Here is a 24,993-nt window from a genome sequence, read left to right on the forward strand (position 1 = left end):
AGAGAAGTGGTTTTCCATGGGGGATGGAAAATCATGGTAGAAGAAGTGGGCCTGGAGACTTGTGTGGAGCATAAATATTGTGGTAAATTAGCCACTGTGCGGTGCATACCCAGAGAAACCTTTGTCAATATTCAAATACCTGTACATGCTGACTGTGCAAATGCCTCTCCCATGCCATTTTCTGATGCACACTTGCACCCAGCACTTCTTGCTGCTTCTGAAGAAAGAGTTCTACAACAAGATGTTCTATGTACCCAATAATAACCAAATCCTTTTACTGTGTGGTTCAATGCATAGCTTGTAGGATAGCCACAGTCTTTGACGAGAACCCCAACAATATCTGGAGATTATTCTTTCAACACAGAAAATTGCTTGTGAAACTGTAAAGGTTGACCTTATGTGCCAGAAAGTGCTTTGCCTTTTGGTACAGTATTATCATATCTAAATGATGGTACCTTCTAGACTGTTATTGGTGGGTCACGTCTCCAGAATGGAGGACCATCGCCTTCCCAAGATCGTGTTATATGGCGAGCTCTCCACTGGCCACCATGACAGAGGTGCACCAAAGAAAAGGTACAAGGACTGCCTAAAGAAATCTCTTGGTGCCTGCCACATTGACCACCGCCAGTGGGCTGATATCGCCTCAAACCGTGCATCTTGGCGCCTCACAGTTTGGCGAGCAGCAACCTCCTTTGAAGAAGACCGCAGAGCCCACCTCACTGACAAAAGGCAAAGGAGGAAAAACCCAACCCCAACCAACCAATTTTCCCCTGCAGCCGCTGCAACCGTGTCTGCCTGTCCCGCATCGGACTTGTCAGCCACAAACGAGCCTGCAGCTGACGTGGACTTTTACCCCCTACATAAATCTTCGTCCGCGAAGCCAAGCCAAAGAAAGAATATTGAAGGAGCAGGATGTTCTACAGATCACCATCTTATCCATTCTAAATTGTTTAATAATTCCTATTCCCAGAAAGATATCCTAAAAGCAAGCTATTGTATCATGACTTAAGCAGGGCAATCTAGTTTGCACCTTCCATGTCTACTGCATTGTCATATTGGGCCAAATACAAGAGTAAATAAAGCTGGCAAAAATGAAATGCCTTTTGAACCAGAGTGATTGATAGGCCCAATAAAATGTCATATGAATCTGGACTGATTTGATGCACTTCACAGTTGGAGTACTCTTTGTAGACCATTAAATTGTGTTAAGTCAAATTAAACATTCCATCTCTTTCTGCAACTGCAGAAGTCTTAAATGTCTAAGCCAGAGAAAGCTAGAGGACAGCTAAGGAGAAATATTATGCTGTACTTGCTGACACTAATGAAACTAAGCATTTTGGAGTTAATAGCTTATGATCAAATAGTAGACTACATTAAAAAATTTTGATTTAAAAGGTCTACCATTTCTGAGGATATTAAAGACTTGCTCAAATGCAGAACAAATGGAAAAGTAATTGAAGGAAATCCTTAAATTCTCTTCTATAATTTCCATAAAGCTCAAAAGATTTGTTTTAATACATACTCCAAGTCTTCAAGCCTTGATCAAACCTCCAAATAACTTTAGCTTGTCAAGTTTCTCTAAACTTGCCATCTTTGGGTCTTGCCCTTCATGGACATGATCACACAGAACAGGCCTTCAGCCCAATTCATCCTATCCGTGCTGATCAAGATGGCATTCTGAACAAGACCCACTTGCCTGTATTTGGTCCATATCTGTGTAATCCCTTCCTATCCATAGACCTGTCCGAATGTCTTTTGAATGTTGAAATTCTGCCCACTTATACAGTTTCCACTCTCAACCCATTCCACATATGGGTTACCCTCTGAGGGCAAATTATAGTCATTGGTTTCTCGTGAACCTTTACCAAATCATCTTAAACCTATGCTTTCTAGTTTAGAATTGACAACCATGGGAAAAAATGTGGTGTATTTGCTTTATCCTTGCAGCTCATGAATGTATAATCTTCCATAAAGTCACCCCTCTGTCTCCTACACGGTAGGGAATAAAGATCCAGCTTCTCCTTGTAACTTGATCCCTCTAGACCTGGCAGCATCTTGATGAATCTCTTTTGCACCCCTTCCAACTTGTTATCCTTCCAATAACTGGGCATCCGGAACAGGACCCAGTACTCTGTGTTGTCTCACCAATGCCTTGTACTGCTAAATCATGAGGGCTCAACAATTGTACTCAGAACCCTGCCCAGTGAAGGCAGCCTTCACCATCTGTCCATCCATATTTCCACTCGAGGAACTAATCACCTATACCCCTAGGTTTGTCTGTTGTACAACATTCCTAGGGTCCTCCAATTTCTGTGCAAGACCTGCCCTGCAACATCTCACACTGTCAGACATAAATTCCATTTGCCAATCCTTCAGTGACTACCTTGAAGCTTACCAAACTATGATCACTGATCCCAGGGTCTTCCTGCACAAGCACGTTTAATGCTTGCTCATCATTTATTTCCTAGATAAGACCTATTACAGGTCTTTTATCTTAGTAGGACTGTCTCATATTGCCTCAAAAAAAATCCTCAAATGCATTTTCCATCTAAACTCCATTCATTAATGCACTCCTGGTCAGTTTTGGGGAAGTTGAAATACTCCACTACTAAAACCCTCTTGTTTTTGCATCTTAAATTCTGCTTGCAAATGTTCTTCTAATTACTGCAGATTATTGGGAAACCTATCATATAACTAGATCAAAGCGATTGCCCTTATTCATAAATTTTACTCGTACAACTTTTGTGACTGATCTGTGCATGATATCCTCACTGAATACAATCATAATGCTGCTTGATTTAGCAGTACAACACCCCTTATCCTTTTGAAAACCCCTCTATTTTGCCTAAAATTACTGTATGCTGAAACACTGACCTGCCATTCTCATCCCTTCCTCAACCTTGTTCTGTGATTTCAATAATGTCACGAGCTGATCCATGCTCTTGGCTCATTCACTGAAGACAAAAGTAACTTGCTAAGCTGCAGTGAGGGTGGGAGAAAATAGGAAAGTTTCTGCTGGTGGGCTAACCATGTGGATAAACTGTAAACAACGTTACCTGGTAAGTGAATGGGAACAGTTAGAGAATGAGAAAATTAACAAAAAGACCTAGACACATGGATGAGTTGTGAAAGCAATGCAGCTCAGGCTCGGCATGTTCTCTGTTCCCAGAGAGGCAAAAGGAAGAAAAAAAGCAAGCAGAGCTAATATAGCAGATTGGGTGATAGTGAGAAATCAAGTGACCTGAAGTTGTAGAATTAGTCTTGAGTGTAGGCAATAGCAATATTTCCAGGTGGAAAATGAGGTGCTCTTCCTCAAAGTTTTATTGGGCCTCTGTGATGGTATAGCTGACTACATCCCAAGAGGTCAGAGTGGTTTGAAGAGTTAAAGTTGCTTGAACCAAGTTGCACTGCTGCCTTTCTTTACAACATAGGAATCCATTTGTCCCAATGAGTCTGCTGGTTCATTGTAATCATATTTCCCACTATTTTCCTTGTAACCTATTTTCCCTACAGTGCTATCTGGAGCTTGTTTTAACTAGGCTGTTTAACTTGCCAGTGGGTACATCTGAGGCATGTGGGAGGAAACTAAAGCACTCTGATAAAAATTCAGTCAAAGGAAAAATGCAATATTTCCTAACGCACAATGCCAAAGGGCAGCATTGATTCAGGGTTGTTGCAGCTGAAGCAACAGCTCTATTAGTTGTGTCCAATTTAGTTGTCTAAAAGGACTATGGATGATGTGGGAATCAGTGACCACAAATGTTTAACTGTATAAAGGTCTTTCCTTACCTGTTACATTCTTTAAAGATCTGTCCCAGTGGCGTCACTAGGATTGGAGTCACTCAATGCGGTAACTCAGGATGTCACCACCACCCCAACCCCCCACCCCCCACACCATGGACCTCTACCTGTATCAGACCATATAAAATCCTTAGTAATGCTTTTTGTAGTAATCCTACTTGTAAATCATAATTCCTATATCTCACTGAATGTAATGGCAATTGTATTGAGAAAATCAACTCGCAAAATTAAAATTACACCTTTAAATTACAATATCATACGCACAGCAGTAATGAAAACAACAGCGCGTGCTTGTGCGTGTAGACTAAGACGTTATTTGAAGCGTATTTGTAATTGAGTAATAATGACAGCTCTGACTGGAATGCATTAGAAGGTTCAAAAAGTAAATTAGCATCAAGTTTTAGCCTTGTAGGTTTATTGATACATTTAAGCTGGGCTTGCGTAAAATGTTTTTGTTGTTCTAACTAACTAAATAAATTTCTACTAAAACACTGCACAAAAATTTTATAGACCTTCATTTTGGTGTTACCACCTCTGAAGATATCACCTGGTGCGGTCTGCACACGCCCTAGTGATGCCAGTCTCTGCCCTCATTATTGCCACATCAACAATCTTACATGCTACCAACATAGCTTAATGGAAATGAAATAATTTCACAGTATGTGGAGCAACTCACAGCTGTGCTAGATGTGGAAGCCATGCAAGAATGTGGCAAATGACCAGGATCAACTATATAATGAACAACATGCAATAGCCCAAGAATTCTTAAAATTATTTGGGTTGACTACTCCAAATTCTGTTTCAATGTCTGCATGATTCATTGCACAATTTGCTGAACTGAACAATGATCAGAATGCAGTCAGCAAGCCTTATCACTTGATGAAGTGAACAAAAAGAACAGCAGAATGTTACTGTGCTTGTCTGACCTCAGGAAAATTAAAGATATCACTTTGTCTTTGTGTATCCTGGATGAAATGGTTGGAAACTAATTCCTGTTTCAAAGTATTAAATATGAATGATAGCTGGTGTTATCTATGAATTTCTTGAGCTTCAACTAATGGTAGAAATGTCATTAACTGGTGCTTCGATGTACTTACCAGTTAAATATAGTTCTCGTAAGACCTGCTTGGTGCTGATTTGTTATTACTCTTTTGATTCTACAGTTCAGACACTCATAGAGACAGAATCCTCTGTACTTTAGGAAAGGCATCTATTTTGATTGTGCATCGCTATGCTTGGAAACTAGCTCAATTCCATACCCTCCACTGGCATTTTTGCAATAAATGCTAATGGCTGAGTGCAGAAAAGCTGCCCATAGGGGCTAGTATTAGCCAGTCTGGGATGGGTGGTGCAGGCTAAAAGACTTGGTGCTGCTCAGGGGCATTATTGGTGGTTAACAGCATCTGTTGATCCTAAGGAATATTTCTTCATTATTTGGATGTCATGAAGAATAGCTGTTGCCACCATCCTCCACCTCAACAGTTAGTTGTTTGCACAAGTTCAATGGCAACAATCTTCATTAAGCTTATTACAGTAGACAAGTCTCTGGCTGAGGGAGAGCTGTGCAGCCAAACAAAGAGAAAATGGAAAGTTCTAATTAATTAACATCTAGCAAGCACAGCTGAGAAGAGACTGACTGATCCAGGCAGTCTGTTAACACAGAGCAGGTGCTTACGAACCCCAGCAAAACCCCACATTTGTGTTTGCCTAGCTTAGCAGTCCTCTCCCTCTCAGGGATGCCACTCGCCGTTGAGGTGTCTCGCTTAAAGTGTCAACTTATCCCTGCTTAGAAAGAGTTGGCCCAGTCAGAGGCTTTATCTGTAAACTTGAGTGAGGTGGGTTATTGGTTGATTATCCATAATGTTATTGTTTGGGTGGCTTCGTAAGGAAGCTGCATATTCAACAATGGATAAATGTTTTCTAAGAATATGACTTAAAATAAAGTAAAATGCTTTAATGCTTATTTATTCATGCAAGTGAAGTTTGTTCAGTGTAAGTACAGTATAGTACTTTTGTCTTTTAAACTGTTTATTCTTAATGCATATTAGTTAGGCATTGTAAGAGTATGTTTCAAGTAATTAGAAAATGCACTTAACAGATCCTCATCTACCATTCCCCATCCCCAGGGCTTTACTCTATCTCTTTTGAGCATCAACTTCAAAAAACAGTAAGAATTAGTGACTGATTCTATCATTAGGAAGAAATTTGTAGGTAAAATCCTTTCATGCTCTCACTGGCTTAATCCTTGATAAAAGTTGTAGAAATTGGAAGAGCAGTCAAATGTTTGTTGTGCTGTAAACTTGCTTCTCCATCTAAAATAAAAGTTAAGTTCTAAATTTGGATATATTTATGACTATTGCTATTTCAGATTGGAATCTGGATAACTAATAAAATTTGTATGCAATTTGGACATAGAATTGGTTTTGCCTGTAATCTGGTTAAATTTCCAGAATATTTAGTTGATACACATTTGCAAATTGATATTTGAGTTGTATTATTTGTCACATCCACTGTGTTACTCAAGATAAAAATAAACTGTTACCATATGCTACAATTTTATTTTATTGCATCATAAGACAAAAGTGCAAGGTTAGTGTTAAAGAGAAAAGTATGGTTAAAAGCAACACAAAATGCTGGATGAACTCTGCAAGTTAGGCAGTATCCATGGAAGCAATAAAACAGTCAGTATTTAAGACAGAAATGCCTTCATCAGGACTAAAAATGGAGGCAGGTACCAGAATAAAAGGTTATGGGAAATCACACAAGCTGACAGGTGATCAGGTGGGAGGGAGAAGAAAGTGGCCGGGGTGGGGGAAGAAATAGGAATAATGCAAGGAGTTAGGTGATAGGAAGAGGCAGAGGGGTAAGGAAGGTGCACAATGGGATAGGACAGTAGATCATGGAAAGAACAGAAAGAGAAAAAAGAAGGAAAATGTGGGTGACAGGCAGATCATGAGGGCAGGATAGGAAAAGGAGAAAAGGGGGCAGTGGGATCAGAGAAAGGGGGATGGAGGTGGAGAAAATGAGGGGAGAAATTAATGGAAATTGGAGAAGTCAATGTTGATGCCAAAAGTTTGGAGTTGTGAAGACTTGAGTGTAAGATGTTCTAATTTGTGTGGTCTCAACTTAAAGATAGGCCATGGACAGACATGTTTGTATGGGAAGTGGAGAATCTGACTGTGTGACAAATGGACTGAGGATGTAACACTTGGTACAGTTGAAGAGATAAATGACAGGGAGGTGATTAGTGGTTTGGGGGGGATAGTTGGGGAAGGAACAAGTGGACAAGGTAGTCACAAAGAGAGTGATCTGTCACGGTTGTGTTCTTACCTTTGTTGGGAGGAGGAGAGTGTCAGGATCATCCATGTGAGAAGATCAGAGGAGTTTAGCTGGGTGGTGTTTGTTTACATCAGCGATATTCTGGTTGCAAGTGTGGATGAAGATAAGGCATTACCTTATCATTGTTTCAGAGGCTTGATGAGTTTTGCATTGTGATCAATCCCAGTGAATGCATTTTTGGCGCATGGTATTTTGCCCAATGAATTGAAAGTGCAAGAGATTTGAGAATTTCCTTCGTCCATTCCATTTGGCTGGTTGCAACGTTTTTTAGGCGTGAATTTTTTTTTAGCTGATTCCTGCCAAATGTTACTGTATGTCTATTACCCCTTATTGAACTGCTAAAAGGATCTAATAAGATCGTGTCCAAAAAACTGTTAACTTTGGGAGATGATGCTGTGTGTGTGCTTTCAGTGATGTGAAGATTGCACTTGCAAATGCCATAATCCTTGTACATCAAAAGCCCAATGCCTTGCTCTCTCTTACCAAAGACACATCTGTCAATGTATGGGAGCAGTGTTAGAATAAAGAGTTAGTGGGCAATTGAAACCTCTGGGATTTTTTTCAGTCAAGCAGTCACTGGCTCAGGCAAAGTATAGTACATTTGGTCGAGAACTCTTGGCCATCTACAGTATCTCGCAATGAAACATCTCTGCTTTTTATTGGAAGGTCATCCTTTCACCATTTACACAGACCACCGGTTCAAGCACATGTATTCCAGAGAGATTTTGCACTTATACTTCATCTTACTATTTTCATCAGACATATGGCACATATGAGGAAAAGCGAATGCCGTGGCTGACGCACCGTCCAGGCGCGACATTGATGCATTACATACAACTACTGCCATTGATTTCACCTCTATGTCTTGTGCACAGCACACCAATCCCAATATCATCCTGTATCGCCAGATCAACTCTGGTCTCCATCTTCAAGATGTGACCCTGAATGAATCGGGTTAAAAGTTAGTCTGCAATTTTTCCACAGAAAAGCCTAGGCCATTTGTGCTGGCGGCTATGAGGCAGGAAATTTTTGAGTCTCTTCTCAATCTGTTGTATCCTAGTAGAGAGCATCAATCAAACTAGTTTCGGAATGTTTTACCTGGCCTCATTTTAAACAGGAAGTTGGAGTATGGACAAGGACCTGCTTGCCATGTCTACGCTCTAAAGTCTCTAGACACACAAAATCCAAGCTGGGGCCTTTTGTTGTTCAGGATTTCCATTTTGAGCACGTGCACCTAGACTTGGTAGGCCTGCTTCCGCCATCTTGGGGAATTACTTGTTTCCTTATGTGTGAAGACCAGTCTACCAGGTGGCAGGAGGCCATTCCTATCACTGACATCTCTGCAGACTCACTAGAGCTTTTGTGGATTGCTGGATTCCGTCTTTTGGTGTTCAGGTCACCATTACAATGGATTGAGGGTTTTAGTTTGAGTCAGTGGAATTCTGAGCTCTCCCTGATCTTCTGGGTACTACCCATATTCACACTATGGCTTATATACAGGCCATTGGCGTCGTTGATGGTTTCTATTGACAATTGAAGGCAGCATTATCAACAGGTGGTGATGCATCAAAATGGGGGGAATGTTTGCCCATGGTTCTCCTAGGAGTCCATACTGCTGTTGAGGCAGATCATGGATGTTCAGTGGCAGAGCTAGTAGAACTAGGTTAACCTTGCCAACTGAGTTTGTGAATCTGAGTTGAAGCACAATGCTCTGTGAACCAGCTAGTTATGTTGATTATCTTCAGGAAAACATGAGATTAAGCCAACCTACTCCTACGCAGCAGGTGTCACCTGCAGTATATGTGCAAAATGATTTGCAATGCTGTTCTCGTGTTCCTCTGACATGATACTCTTCTCAAACCACTTCAGTCTGTTTATGATGGTCCTTTTCATGTATTACAACGCCACCTGAAGACTTCTGTGGTCGACAGGAATGGAAAGGTTGACACTGTTCCCATCGACAGGATGAAGCCCTTGTATATCAATGGTTTATGTTCTTCGTCCAATCCAGGGTCAGAGGACCAGTCACACCCTTGGCAGTTGGACCTTGCATCACCTGTCTTGCACTATCATACAAGGTTGGGCTAAACTGTCAGCCCTCCAGACTGTTACGTAGCGGAACAGTTCTAAGCAGTTGCTTCCTTGCTGGGGGGGGGCAAGTTCAGAAAAGTTCATTGATTCAAAGTCAAATCTCACTTCTCATTCCTCCAAGTTCACTAGTTGCAGGCAATCCTTATACTGTGCACAGAATTTAACATTTATAAAGTTCACCAGGCTTTGATGCTTGAAAGGTAAATGGTTACCGATCAGGAAGGTTTTTGTCAGTTTTCAGAGAGAGATTTGTTGTTCCAGGACACCCACAACTGATTTACTTCCATCAGCCACTTCAGTGTCTTGCTGATGAAAGTTGCCCCTTCAGCGTTCTCCAGATGATAACCTCTTTCTTTCAGGTCACCACGGAGTTCCTTTTTGTTTCCCTTATTCCAAGTGAAACTTTAGACAGCCAGTCCTCTTCTCTTACATGATCCATAAGGGCTTTAACCAGGCTGAACTAAGCACTCACAACCTGTCTTCCAAATGATATTTTCCACAAGTTTGCCAGCTTGTCCTGTTCCAGTCCCAGCTGCTGCTGCTGACTGTAGCACTGCAAAACTGAATTCTGTCTCTCTCAAAAAAAACCCTGTTTGACGACTCTCTCTGTTTGCAAAACTACATGACCCTCCTAGAACAGCAAGTTCCACTCCAAACATATCTATATACTGTTACAGAGGTTATGCAGGAAATGGAAGAGATGATGGTTGCATTAATAGTGGGAGGGAAACCACATTTACTAAAGCAGGAGGGCATAGAACCATAGAAAATTGCAGCACAGAGAACAGGCCCTTTAGCCCTTCTAGTCTGTGCCAAACTATTATTCTATCTAGTTCTTTTGACGTGCACCTAGTCCATAGTCCTCCATACCCCTCCCATCCATGTATCTGTCCAAATTTTCAAAATTGAGCCCACAATCACCACTTTAGCTGGCAGTTCATTTCATACTCCCACTAGTCTCTGTGTGAAGGTTCCCCTAATGTTCCCCTAAACCGTTCCTCTTTCATCCTTCAGCCATTTAACCTCTGGAAAAAAAACTTGCATGCATTTACCCTATCTCCTTCATAATTTTACATCTCCATCAAATCTCCCATCATTCTTCTCCATTCCAGGGAATAAAGTCCGAGCCTGTTTAACCTTTCCCTGTAACTCTGTTGCAGTAATCCCAACAACATCCTAGTAAATCTTCTCTGCAATCTTTCAATTTTATTGATTTCTTTCCTATAGTTAGGTGACTATAACTGCACACTACTCCAAATTTGGCCTCACAACGTCTTGCACAAATTTACCATAGCATCCCAGCTGCTATACAGAATCCTATCCCTTTATCCGGAATTGAGAAAATTGGCAACCTCCAAAAACTGGCACTTTTTTCGGTAGAGGACATCTGCTCATCAAAGATAGAATTCAGCACCAAACATGACCCAAAATAACCCCCATGTATCCTGCTGCATTCTGCTACTTTATATGTGCCTCTGAATCACCTGTACTGACACCCGTCCAACGTCATGGCACTTTCAGTTGGCCGGGCGATGGCTCATTGGCTGTTGTCGCTACCCATAATCCCCCAAACAGCTGAAACCACTGTACAAACACCAGCTCGGGGAACTGAGAAGGGGTTGGTTGGGGAGGGGTGGAGGGAGGGACACGGCAGCGCAACTCAGTTGGGCTAGTGGTAAAGACGGCAATACGGCTCGGGCGAGTGAGAGGGGATGAGATGGGACCGCAACTCGGCGGGCTTAAAGGGATGGAAATCAAAATGATTCCAAAATCCAAAAGATTTTGTGGCAGGTGTCTAGTCCCAACGATCCCAGATAAAAGTTTAGGGACCCATACTCAATTCTATGATTTATGAAGGCCAATATGCCAAAAACTCTCTTTACAACCCTATCCATCTGTGATGCCACTTTCAGGGAATTATGTATCTGTATTCCCAGATTCCTCTGTTCTACTGCAATCCTCAGTGCCCCACCATTTACTCTACATGTCCTACCTTGGTTTGTCATTCCAAAATGCAACACCTCTCACTTGTCTGCATTAAATTCCATCTGTTATTTTTAGCGCATTTTTCCAGCTGGTCCAGGTCCCTACAACAGGGGTGACTAACCTTTGAATCTTTAATTTAGACACAGCATGGTATCAGGACATTTTTCCCAACGAGTACGTACCGGAGGTGTAGGTTAATTGGGGAGAATGGACTCGTGGGTCAAAATGGCCTGTTACCTGGCTGTATAAATTAAAAATTAAAAGGTTGGCCATCCCTGCACAAACTTTGAAAGCCTTCCTCACTGTCCAGAATACCTCCAATCATTGTGTTATTTGCAAGCTTGCTGATCTAATTTACCACATTATCCAGATGTTAGAGATGACCAACAACAATGGTCCAACCACAGATCCCTGAAGCACACCATTAGTCACAAGCATCCAGTCTGAGAGGCAACTATGATGTCCTGTATTGGAAAGCCTTGGCTTGGGAACAGATATAGTAGAGATGGAGGAACTGAGAGAAGGGAATAATAGAATCCTTACAAAACACTGTGTGGGAAAAGATGTAGTGCAGTTAACTGGAAGTCTGGAGCTGGTTTGAAAAAAAAATGACAATACATAGTCTCTCTCCAAAGATAGATCAAGAAGGGGAAGAGAGGTACCGGAGTTGAACCAAGTTCATTTGAGGGCAGAAGAGAAGTTGGTGGTGAGGTTGATAAAAATGATGCTCACCATGAATGCAGTGTGCAACGTCAATGTAGTGGAGAAAAAGTTGGGATCAATTTGAATTTGTTAAAATTGCATTAGCAGTGGCAAGGAGATGTATCTCTCTTCTTCTTTGGCTTGGCTTTGCGGACGAAGATTTATGGAGGGGGTAAAATGTCCACGTTAGCTGCAGGCTCGTTTGTGGCTGACAAGTCCGATGCGGGACAGGCAGACAGGGTTGCAGCGGTTGCAGGGGAAAATTGGTTGGTTGGGGTTGGGTGTTGGGTTTTTCCTCCTTTGTCTTTTGTCAATGAGGTGGGCTCTGCGGTCTTCTTCAAAGGAGGTTGCTGCCTGCCGAACTGTGAGGCGCCAAGATGCACGGTTTGAGGCGATATCAGCCCACTGGCGGTGGTCAATGTGGCAGGCACCAAGAGATTTCTTTAAGCAGTCCTTGTACCTCTTCTTTGGTGCACCTCTGTCACGGTGGCCAGTGGAGAGCTCGCCATATAACACGATCTTGGGAAGGCGATGGTCCTCCATTCTGGAGACGTGACCTACCCAGCGCAGTTGGATCTTCAGCAGTGTGGATTCGATGCTGTCGGCCTCTGCCATCTTGAGTACTACGATGTTAGGGATGAAGTCGCTCCAATGAATGTTGAGGATGGAGCGGAAACAATGCTGGTGGAAGCGTTCTAGGAGCCGTAGGTGATGCGGATAGAGGACCCATGATTCGGAGCCGAACAGGAGTGTGGGTATGACAACGGCTCTGTATACACTTATCTTTGTGAGGTTTTTCAGTTGGTTGTTTTTCCAGACTCTTTTGTGTAGTCTTCCAAAGGCACTATTTGCCTTGGCGAGTCTGTTGTCTATCTCGTTGTCGATCCTTGCATCTGATGAAATGGTGCAGCCGAGATAGGTAAACTGGTTGACCGTTTTGAGTTTTGTGTGCCCGATGGAGATGTGGGGGGGCTGGTAGTCATGGTGGGGATCTGGCTGATGGAGGACCTCAGTTTTCTTCAGGCTGACTTCCAGGCCAAACATTTTGGCAGTTTCCGCAAAACAGGACATCAAGCGCTGAAGAGCTGGCTCTGAATGGGCAACTAAAGTGGCATCGTCTGCAAAGAGTAGTTCATGGACAAGTTGCTCTTGTGTATTGGTGTGAGCTTGCAGGCGCCTCAGATTGAAGAGACTGCCATCCGTGCGGTACCAGATGTAAACAGCGTCTTCATCGTTGAGGTCTTTCATGGCTTGGTTCAGCATCGTGCTGAAGAAGATTGAAAAGAGGGTTGGTGCGAGAACGCAGCCTTGCTTCATGCCATTGTTAATGGAGAAGGGAGATGTATTGCAGTTATGGCATGATGGAATGAAGAAATTCAAAGTTGTATTCCTTTTGGAAAAAAAATTGCATATAATTTAAGAAAGAAATATGCTGTGCTTATATACTCGTATTAGGTTTAAATTTAAAATTTTGTATTTTCTGTGCCTCTTGACCCATGAGAATCTCCTCAGAATTGTATTAAAATATTTTGTTTAAATATGTATATAAGGTGATATTACTCTGTGCAATTTTTTTTCCTTCATTTTATATGACTATATTTTTTCATATTAACTATTCTGAGGTGGGGGAAATTTGAGGAGAGGGAGGTTTTGGGGGGGATTATATACCATCATGTATGTAGTTTTAGGTTGTTTTTCTTTTTAATTTGTATTAATATATCAAATTTGACCTCTACATGTATGGAGAAAATTTTTAATAAATTATTCAAAGAAAGGGAGAGTTGGAGCGCGTTACCTACATAGATAGGTAAAGGATTAATCCAACTGACCAACGCAAAAGCCTGGCGTATTGAATTCCCCCAGTATTTTGTGTGTTGCTTTAGATTTCCAGCATCTGCAGATGTTCTGGTTTGCTGACAGTTAAACAGGTCAAGCATCTTTTACTAATGATAAGTCCATTAACAAATCTGATAACAGAAGGAAACCCCTTCGGCCTGAAGAGGGTGAGGGGTGGGGGTGGGGAAGAAGAGGTGGGAAAGAGAAGAGACTGACCAGAATGTAGTATTTCCATTAATATTTTGGTTGCTTTCCTGAGGCAGTAGGAAACAAAGATGGTCAGTAGAGCAGAAACCTGTTTGTATGATGTCTGGAGTGAGCTGTATTCACAACTCTCTAATTTCTTGCAATTTTTCCATGCCGTGATGTAGCCAGTCATTATGCTTTCTATGATGCAAACATAAAGATTGGTAAAGTACAAAATGAGAAATGCTTAATTTCCCTCGAAGTAGAGGTGATGATGTGTCTCTCTCCCCACTTGACGGATTTTGCTTCTTTTCTGATTTTAAATGACTGGATAAAGGATTTTGTACCTGTATCAATGTTATTCCACAACTCAATCGAGTGTTTCAAAATGGGTTATTCCCTACTTCCAAGCAACAATTTAGAATTCCATTTATAAATAAAATCCTGGGGATTCATATCCCTTATTGCATTAAATTTTATAAAACCCCAAGATGGAATATTATCTAAGCTAAACAATAAATTTCAACTGAGCTGCTTTACAATAATTCTTAAAATGAGAAAGATGTAAACCCCTTAATTTAAACTTTTTTATGGAAAGACAAAATGCCAAGGGTTCTTTGGAAAAATTGACTCGGCATTTTGTCTTTTCATAAAAATTTCCTAACTACTGTATTTAAATCCTTCAATTTTTTTGAAGGAATTAGAATAGGGACTGATTGAAAAAGATACTGAATTTTAGGATAAACATTCATTTTAACTCAATTTACTCTACCAAGTAAAGTAAAAGGTAAATTATTCCACTTCTTTAAATCTGCAACAAATCTATTAAGCAAAGGTAAATCAATATAAATTTTTCTAAATCTTTCAAATCATTATCATTTCTAATACCTAAGTATTTAATACCTACATCTGACCACCTAAGATTATTAATCATTTTACAATCTGTGTAATCACCCACAGCTAAGGGCATAATCTAACTTTTTTCCCAGCTAACTTTATAATCCAGAAACTTTCCCATATTCTTTCAATCTAGCCTGTAGTTGGGACAAAGAATTTATAGGATCAGTTAAATAAACTAAAACATCGTCAGCAAACAAATTAATTTTATATTCTTCTGAGTTCACCTTAATTTATTTAACTTAGAATTTTGTCTAATAAGTTCAGCTAAGATTCAATTGCTAAAATAAACAAAGCCAGAGACAAAGGACAACCTTGTCGACTTGATCTAGTTAATGGAAAAGAAGTAGATATTTCTCCATTAGTAATCATTCTTGCTAAAAGATTTTTGTATAAAGCTTTAACCCAATTTATAAATGTAGAACCAATAGCAAACTTCTCCAATACTTTAAACAAAAAATTCCATTCTAATCTATTTAAATCTTTTTCCACATCCAGAGTTACTGCTACACTATGAATCCCTCTTTTTTGAATTAAACTCATTAATCTTGCAATGTTGTCAGCTGAATATCATTTTTTAATAAATCCCATTTGATCCATATGAATTGAATTAGGTAAACATTTAGATAAAATATTTTCTAAAAAATTTTGCAACAATTTTACAATGTACATTTCATAAAGATATCAGATGATAAGAGGCAGCATTGAACAAGTCTTTATCTTTCTTTGGTATCACTGTAATTATGGCTGTTGAAAAAGAATCCGGTAAAGACTTGGATTCATCACTTGCTTTAACGCCTTCATAAAACTGAGGTATTAAAAGATCCTTAAATTTCTTATAGAATTCAGGTTGAAAACCATCTTCTCCTGGAGATTTACCATCAGTAATGAACTAAGCACTTCATTTGTTTCTCTTATTGTGAAAGGACAACCTAAATTTCTCTGATTTTGATAGGTCAAGCTTGACAGATTTTTATGAGATAAAAATTTATCAATCTTAACTTCATCTCCAGTAAACTGATATATACAAATCGGAATAAAACTTTAAATACATCATTAATTTCTCTAGGATTATAAATAATCGTCTTTTCCTTCTCCTTACAGCATTAATTATTCTAGATGATTGCTTAGTTTTTAAACTGCGGAGCTGAAACATTTGAGCTCTTCTAATTCATAATATCTTTGCTTAGTTCTATCAATCGGTTTTTCAGTCCTATACATCTGGATCATATTAAAATAAAACTTCTTTTTATTAATTCCTTTCTTTCTCATCTCTAGGTTTTCCAAATCCTGTATTTCCCTTTCCAACCGAACCAAACAGAACAGAATTAGAATTTAATTCTAAAAAATCCTGAATATGCTTTTTTATGAAATCACCAAAAAACTGTCCTTTTAACCAATGTTGAATTTCATTGCCATCTATAAACCATTTGTTCCTTTTTCAAAACAAATACATAATTAAAAGTGATGAACAAACAGATAAAATTCTAGCCTTGTAATCCATATTCATAACGTTTCCTTGCAATTGCGGCAAAATTAAAAATGAATCTATCGTAAAATAAGAATCATGTCTATGAGAATAAAAATAGTCCCTTTCTTTAGGATTTAATATCCTCCAAATATCTAATAAATTCAGGTCTTTCATTACATTCAAAATTGCCTTTGCTGATTTAGCTCGAATAACTGATTTGGTCGTTTTATCCAAAACCAGATTCAAACAGCAATTAAAATCTCCTATCAATATTTTTTTTCCTATATCTCAGCTGAATGTATAAAGGTATCTCTGATCCTTCATCTATATTTGGTGCATAAATATTCATCAAAGTCCAATTTTCAGAATAAATTTAATCCTTCCCACAAGATCGATAATCACTTTATGAATTTTAACGGGTAACATTTTCTTAAATAAAATTACCACACCTCTTGCTTTAGAGTTAAAAGTTGAAGCAAGGACTTGTCCAACATAATCTCGTTTCAATTTTTGATGTTCCTTCTCAGATGGGTTTCCAGTTTTTTTAAAAAAAAGTAATATCAACTGTAATTTTCTTCAAATAAGCTAACACCCTCTTTTTGTCAAATTAAGCCCATTAATATTTTAAAAAATCAAAGTTTTACTATTTGCCATATACTAATTTACAAAAATTCATAACTCCCCTCTGCCTCTCTTCTTGGACCTCCCACATCACAAAATCATTAACGACACCTGACATCTCCAACAGGGAAAAGAAAAGAGAAATAAAAAGAAAAAGAAAAAAAATACAACCCTCCCCCCCCCCACATAAAAAGAACTGTCAAAAAAAAATCAGTACTATCACCCTTAAGTGACTCTTACCGCTAGGTGACACATAGCTAGGGAAGGAGAAGTAAAAAAACCCCGCCTCCCCTGGAGTGGGAAAAACCAATTTCTGAATAGCCATTATCCTCAGGTAAAGGTGGCTGCTTTAAGGTCTCTGTTAACTTGATAATCATCATCAAGGTGAGTAATTTCCTGCTGTAACATCTCTTTATTTGACATTTGCATCTTAATTTGTGGAATATCTGCTGTTAATAAATCAACTTATTGATCCATTTTATTATTTGAAAGAGAATTCGCAAGTTCTAAAGCTTCCATTTATTTGCCGAGAATTTTGTCTGATTATTTCCCAACAAGTATTGCAGGGTGGCAAAAAGAGAACTTGTTTCCTTTTTTCCAAAGTACAGATTTTGTATGATTAAATTCATTTCTTCTTTTCACACATTCACACTAAGATCTGCATGAAAGAATACTTCTTTATCAGCCTCTATCAAAGGACCTTGAAATTGATGAGCTTTCTGAACCACTTCTCTCAAAATAGTCTCCTTTTCTTGGTAATCTTTGGTAATCAAAACAAAGCACAGTGATTGACCCAGCTACAGTTTCTTTTTGAGCATCCTGTGTGCTCTATCCAATTAAAGTCCATTTGGAAAATTTTCAGGTCCCAAAATCTTTGGGATCCATTTTTAAAAAAAATGCACTGAATTAAGTCCTTCAAAATCTCCTGGCAACCCAACAATCTTCACATTATTTCTTTGACTATGATTTGCTAATGTATCAATTTTTTGTAAAAGTTCTTTTTTCTCAAAGCTCCGTGCCATAACTGAATCTTCCAACTTATTAACCATATCTTTACACTGATCCATTCATTCATCATGATATTTTTGTAAATTTCTTTCAATTTTTTGAACTTGCATTTTAACTTAATCAACTACTTTTGACGCATCTCTTTATCTCTTCCTTAATTATCTTCATTTCTCCTTTAACTTATTCAAATTGAGTATTCACATCACGCGTAATAGACCCATACTGTAAATCCATTTTCTGACTCATTGCTTGCTTGCAGCTGATTCATAAATTGCCTGCCTATACCTTGCCCTTGAACTTCACGTAATTTTATCTGCACAGCCTCTTTCTGCAATTAAGTCTGTTGATATTGTTCTTCTGCCTCCTCCTCCAGTTGTTTTCTTTGGTCTTCTTCCTGCTCCACATCTCTAATAGATGAAAAAAGTGCTTTTTGCTCTGCTTCCAAATTCAAAGGGGACAGGTTAAGGTGGGATGTGAGTGGGAAGGGGAGTTTGAGAACCACTGCTCTAGACCCAATTGTTACTGAATTATTTTGCTTGAGAAAAAATGTCATTGGCCCACTTCCTTTGGAGTTATGAAACCATGTGCTTAATGTGTCAATTAGGTATGATTAAAACAGTGGTTTTCAAACTTTTCCCCCCCCCTCACAGAACACTTATGGTATAGGGATTGCTTCAGATGGAATGTGAATTTAGTTGGGCAGTTTGAAAACTGTCTATGTTGCACATAGTTTGAGTTAGTTATTGAAGAACAATACTGCCTTTAAATATAAGAAATGGCAGTTCTCTATTATGCGTTGTTTAAATCTAGTGTTTTTCAATTGAAGTTTGCAGCAGGAATTTTTCATTAGACTTCTATTAATATTTGATGCAACAACTTTCAAATTTAAATAAAGTCAAAGATTTGCACCCTAAATAGAGTTACTACAGTCACAGTACATACCATCAACAAATACATTGAGCAATTTACCAAACTTTTGAATCTAATACTTGTAACCTCTGCCAGCAACCAGATTCAGGGCAGAAAAAGACTGGGAATGCCATCATCTGCAAATCCTCCTCCAAGTCAAATGCTTAGAAATATATCACTTTCATTATCATTTGATCTGAACCCTAAAATGACTTAACAAAATTTTTTGGAATACAAATGGTACTGCAACTCAAGAATTCAGCTCAACATTGCCCTCTTCAGGCAAATTAGAAACATTGGGTGAATTAAAACAAAATTCAAAGTTTTGAAACCCCAAAACTGGATTCTACTGTTTAATATTTTTCCAGTAAATTAATACTAAATTGGAAAAATAAGCAGGTTTATGTTTTAAATGAATGAAGTAATTGAAAATAACAGACATATAATTTAAACTATATTTAAAAAATATTGCAGATGGTTCAGATTCCAGAGATAAACCAAAGCTCTACCGTTTGCAATTGAACGTAACTGATGTTGGCACGGAAAAATCTGACGAGAACTCCATACAGGTAAGAATGAGTTCTGTACCTTTCTAAATAAAAGCAGCTGTAGGAAGACCTATGAACTGTATTTTTAAACTATATTTGGAGGGCTATAATAACTACTTTGAGCTGTATAGTTCTCAGATTTTGAAAAAAATCACCTCAAATGCTTTGTGGGTCAGAAAATAAAAGCTTGAAAATGTATGTCAGTTTTAGAATGCCAACCTATTTCAATCTCCAGGCAGAGTAAAATTTGATACCAGCATCATGCCAGTTTGAAAGTTCAATCCTTGGAGTTTATAGATAACTACCAAAATATCTGGGATACAGAATAAAAATATTGCTCTCTTCATTTCTCATTTCATGATTTACGAGTAGATGATGCAATTTCACATCACAGAATTGCGGTTATGGACTATTTTCTTGTAATGCAACCTGCTTCCCCCTCCCTACATAATTCATAGATCGCTCATAGTAAGTCTTTTGGTTCCTCGTGCTTGCTCCACCATTCTTTTAAATAATGGCTGATCTTTTACTGCATCATCACTGAGTAGCAATAACTTCATTTCCCTTGATTGGCTTAATATAGGAAAGTTCAAGCTTTTTATTTGCACGAGTGGAAATCACACAGTATAAATCACACAGTGATCAGAGAGGAGCAGAAAACAGAATTTCAACTAGCATAATGACAAGGGAGCTGGAATTTAGAAATGGAGAAGTATTTTTACAATTGTACAGTTGTTGGTACTACATCTGGAGTACAGAACACAATTTCAGATCCTTAAGAAAGAGTATCCAATAATTGGGGAGGTAGTTTAGGAGATTTACTAGGATAGTTCATAGGATGAGAGGATTGACCCAATATAAGTGACTAAAAAGTTGAATCTATATTCTTTGGAGTACAAGCATGAAGGGTGAACTTAGTGAAATACAGTATTCTAAGTGAAAGATGTCAAAATGTTCCCTTAGAGGGAGTTTTAAATAGAGGTACACATTTGTCAGGTAAGGGGGTGTTTAAGAATGTAATGTTAAAACAAAGCTTCAGATATATCCTCCAGAAAATGACATTGGTGATTTAATATTAGGAAACAAGAAAAATACAGTAAAACCCCCAAGCATCCAGAATTCAAGCAACCAGCAAAAAATGAGGAAAATGGATTAAAAAAAAAAGATGAGAACAAAATAATAGGTTAAAAAAACACATGTTTAACATTGTAAAAGTAAAAATGTTCTCTGAAGTAAAACATAACCTCTGATGAATATGGGAGCAAATATTCAGCCAGCATAGTTGTGCTTTCCTCGTAGCATCTGTTTGAATAAATTTGTGTGAATAGCAATGGTGTTGCCCAAGAAGAGCTAGTTGATGCTGCTCACCATTGAGGTGATTCTCTTAAAGTGTCCCCTTAATAGTAAGAGTCACCTTGGTCAGAGGCTTTATCTGTAAACGTGGGGGAGGGGAGGTTAATTATCTATAATGTTATTTGACTTTCGGGCAGCTCTGTGGTGGGGAAGGAACCTGTAGATGCAGCAATAGTTAAAGGTTTTCAAAGAATGTGACTAAAAATAAAGTAAAATGCTTTAAGGTTTATATATTAATTCAAGTGAAGTTTGTGCAGTATAGTATTTTTGTCATTTGTCTGTTAAACTGCTTATTCTTAATGCGTGTATTAGAAATTGTAAGAGTAAGCCTCAAGCAACCAGAAAATGCATTTATCCGGCATCTACCAATCCCCAGAGGTGCTGGATTCCAGGTGTTTTACTGTGCTTTGCATCAGTCTTCACCATAGAGGTCTTTACAAAATATCCTTAACAGATGGGTTAATTTAAAATTGTATGGAGGAACTTGTAGAAATCTAACCAAAAAAGATAAAATACAAGAGATCTCAGAAGACTAAAAGTGGACAAATTGGCAAGGCTGTAAAGGAGTTCGAAAGTTTTCCAAACTTGCAAAGTTCTGAGGGGGTACCAGAAGATTGGAAAACTAGCAATGTGGCTCCTTTATTGGAAAAAAAAGTAAGATAGAAGATAGAAACTTGTCTGTCAGTTTAACATTTATTATTGACAAAGTAAATGAGTTAATAATCGGGAAATGCAAAAAACAGGAAATTGTAGGCCATTTAGCATAACTTCAATGGTTGACCAGATTCTAGAGTCCATTATTAAGGAAGAGGTTTTGGTGTGCTTGAAAGCATATGATAAAATAAGTCGAAGTCGGTATGGTTTCCTTCAGGGGAAATCTTGCCTGAAAAATCTGTTGGGAGTTCTTTGAGCAAGATGGACAAAATCTGTAGATGTTTACTTAGAAGTTCAGAAGGCCTTTGAGAAGGTGCTGCACATGAGACTGCAAAACATGATGGCAGCCCATAGTATTATGGGAAAAGTACTAACATGGATAGAAGATTGACTGACTGGCAGAAGGCAAAGTGTAGGAATAAAGGGAGCCTTTCTGTCTGGCTATAGGTTATTAATTATGTTCCGTTAGGGTCAGTGTTGGGTTGCTACTTTTCATATGCTGAATGTAAATGATTTGGATGATGGAATTGATTTTGGAATACAGTATAAGGATCGTATTCTGAAAAGCTGCCAGGTGTTAGTGGTGTTCCACAGGGGTCGGTGTTGGGGTAGCTTTTTATATTGTATATTAATGATTTAGATTATGAAATGAATAGCTTTGTGTCCAAGTTTGCCAATGTTACGAAGATAGGTGGAGGAGCAGGTAGTGTAGAGGAAACACTGAGGCTGCGGAAGGAGTTGGACATGATAGAAAAATGGCCAGAAAAGTGGGTTACAATGTATGTACTTTAATGAAAGAAGTATTCTGAATAAGGGCAATGCACTTAGTGCATGATTCAGTATATGGAATTAAGATGTTATGGCTATTTCAGAGGATTGGCTGATGCATGTTCTAGGGTGCAGAAGTTTCTAGAAGCATAAAGGAGGTAAAAGAGGGGAGAGTGACATTGCTAATCAGGATAGTATCATAGCTGCAGAAAAGTAAAACTTTGTGTAGGGTGCAATCACCCTATTGGGAGTATTCTATAGGGCACCCCAATAGCTCCCAGAATACTGAGGAATAGATGAGGGGGCAGATTTTGGAAAAGTGCAAAAATAATGGTTGTTATGGGAGAATTCTACTTCTCTAGTATTGACTGGTGCCTCCCTAGAGCAAAAGCTTCAGATGGGGCAGAATTTGTCATGTGTGTCCAAGAAGGATTCCTGATACAGTATGTGAATAAACCAACTGGAGAGGAGGCCATACTGATCCAGTACTGGGTAATGAACCTGATAAGATGGCAGGCCTCTCAGTGAGTGTACATTCTGGAGACTGTTACCACAACTCCCTGACTTTTAGATTAGCTATGGACAATGATGGGAATATACAAAATTGGAAAGTGTTATTGGGGAATGGATTTTCTCAGGGAATGCAAGCAGAGATGTAGAAGGTGCTTAGGGACCTCTTGCGTGGGGTTCTGAATAGATTTGTCTTACTCAAACTGAAAAGATGGCAGGGTAATGGAGCTATGTTTGACAGAGGTGGTACAACTAGTCAAGAGGAAGTAAAAAGCATACATAAAATTTTGGAAGCAAAAGTCAGGGAGGGCTCTTGAGAATTGTATAATAGCCAGAAAGGGCTTAGAAGAGCAAGGGCAAATGAGAAGTCCTTGGCAAATACATTTAAGGAAAACCCCAAATCATTCAACACATGCATGAAGTACAAAAGGATAACGAGAGTGAGACAAGGACCAATTAGGAATAAAGGGGAAACATGTGCCTGGAGGCAGAGGTAGAGGAGGTCATAAATGAATACTAAGTTAGCTTCACTGTTCACCAGGAAGTGGGACCTTGGTGAATGTGAGATGAATATATTGGAGCATGTTAAGGAAGAGGAAGTGCTGGATTTTCTTCAAAATATTTGTGCAGATATTTTTTAAGAGTGATTTCAACATACAAAAAAACAAATTTGACTATTTTGTCCAACATGAGGAAAAAACTTTGTGACTCTGCCTTGTCATATTGCCCAATATAGTATGCCCTTTCTGAATGCATTTCAGAATTAGTTTAAAAACTCTTAAGAAAATTTTCAAAAATAGTCGACAACTTTTTTTATTGTAGATTTGTTTAAAGATTTCATTTTTTTCACGTGACAATACAGAATAAAATTTGTTTGTCTTGTAGCTCTTTGGTCCTGGAATTCAGCCTCATCATTGCGATCTTACCAATATGGATGGAATAGTAACGGTTACTCCTCGCAGCTTTGATACTGAAACCTATGTTGATGGCCAGCATATTACTGAAACTGTCATGTTGCAAAGTGGTATGAACATCCAGTTTGGGTCATCACATGTCTTCAAGTTTGTGGATCCTTGTCAGAATCATGTGGCCAAGAGAGCCATAGAGCCAGGACCTATGGTCAAGGGCCAAAAAATTAAATCTGGGTATGTTATTTTTATATTTAGCATGTGTGAAATGTACTTGTTGACTGGTTTTAATTTGAACAGGGGTGGGAAACCTTTTAATTTTGAATTTAGACATACTGTATGGTAACAGACCATTTCAGCCCATGAGTGCATACCAGGGGTGTAGGTTAATTGGCCGGCACGGTCTCGCGGGCTGAAATGGCCTGTTACCATGCCATATGTCTAAATTTAAACGTTTCCCAACCCTGAAATGGAAATTATTTGCTTAAAATGTCTTGGAGCTGTTGGAATTTTGTATAATCTAAATAATTTTAAGTACATACATTAACTTTAGAATGCCAAATCTTGTTAAAATAATTGGCTTTCACTTGATATGCTGGAAGGAGACTAGAAAAGTATATTCTTTATTAACACAACCAAGTAATTATTTGGTCGTAGTTTGTTGCTTAAAATCTTCTCTATATTCACATCAAATTGAAGGAATTAATATCTTCTTGTAGGTCAAGCTTTGAACTGCAAACAGTCCTCAAATTGCCAGCCAGTCTTGTCAATCCTCAGTTGAATTTTGAATGTTTATGTGTCCACTCTGAAGCATTGAGTGCATGAAATGATTGTCTGGCTTGACAAAGTTCATTATTTACTGAATGGCATTGTCTTATCTTACAAGTAGTCCAATCAGATTCGTCACTTCTATAGGATACACCCTGAAAAGAATTGACATTCATTGGATCTGAAATTCCTTCCTTTAATGCCTGGTATATTGTGAAATATGTGATCATGTCACACAATACTAAGATTTCAGTCCAGATGGATTCAGTAAATGTCTCATAAAATCTTATGTTCTCTTCATACTTTGAATTTGATATGCATCATGACCTCAAAAACAATATTTAAAAGGTTTTCATGACTTGGAGCACCTTATTTCATTTATCAGACACTTTCATTACCTTTTTAGGATAGTGGTCAAAAGTCAGATTTTGAGACATCTGTATATTTGAGGCATCTGCATAAGTCCCTGGGTTAAGAACATCCGACTTATGGACAACTCGCTCATATGATAGAATATGCATGGCTTCAGCAGTTTGTTGGGTCGAGGAAAGAGTATGCCATCCGCTATTTTAAGTGGTTGATATTGGTAATCAACTGCAGTTAGACATCAGTGAAGAGTTACTCGACTCCCATGCTA

General features: G+C 38.6%; 1 protein-coding gene across 7 annotated transcripts in view; it reads left to right on the forward strand.

The window, feature by feature from the left end:
- afdna (afadin, adherens junction formation factor a) overlaps window positions 1-24,993 on the forward strand; it is a 310,032-nt gene that overhangs the window by 114,593 nt on the left and 170,446 nt on the right. For all 7 annotated transcript variants that reach the window (XM_069932147.1, XM_069932152.1, XM_069932148.1 and 4 more), the window contains exons 9-10: window positions 19,322-19,416; window positions 23,566-23,825. In XM_069932147.1, the coding sequence (XP_069788248.1) occupies window positions 19,322-19,416; window positions 23,566-23,825 (355 nt within the window). The remainder of the gene's footprint in view (window positions 1-19,321; window positions 19,417-23,565; window positions 23,826-24,993) is intronic.

Source organism: Narcine bancroftii, chromosome 4, assembly GCF_036971445.1.
Source record: "Narcine bancroftii isolate sNarBan1 chromosome 4, sNarBan1.hap1, whole genome shotgun sequence".
Lineage (NCBI taxonomy): Eukaryota > Metazoa > Chordata > Chondrichthyes > Torpediniformes > Narcinidae > Narcine > Narcine bancroftii.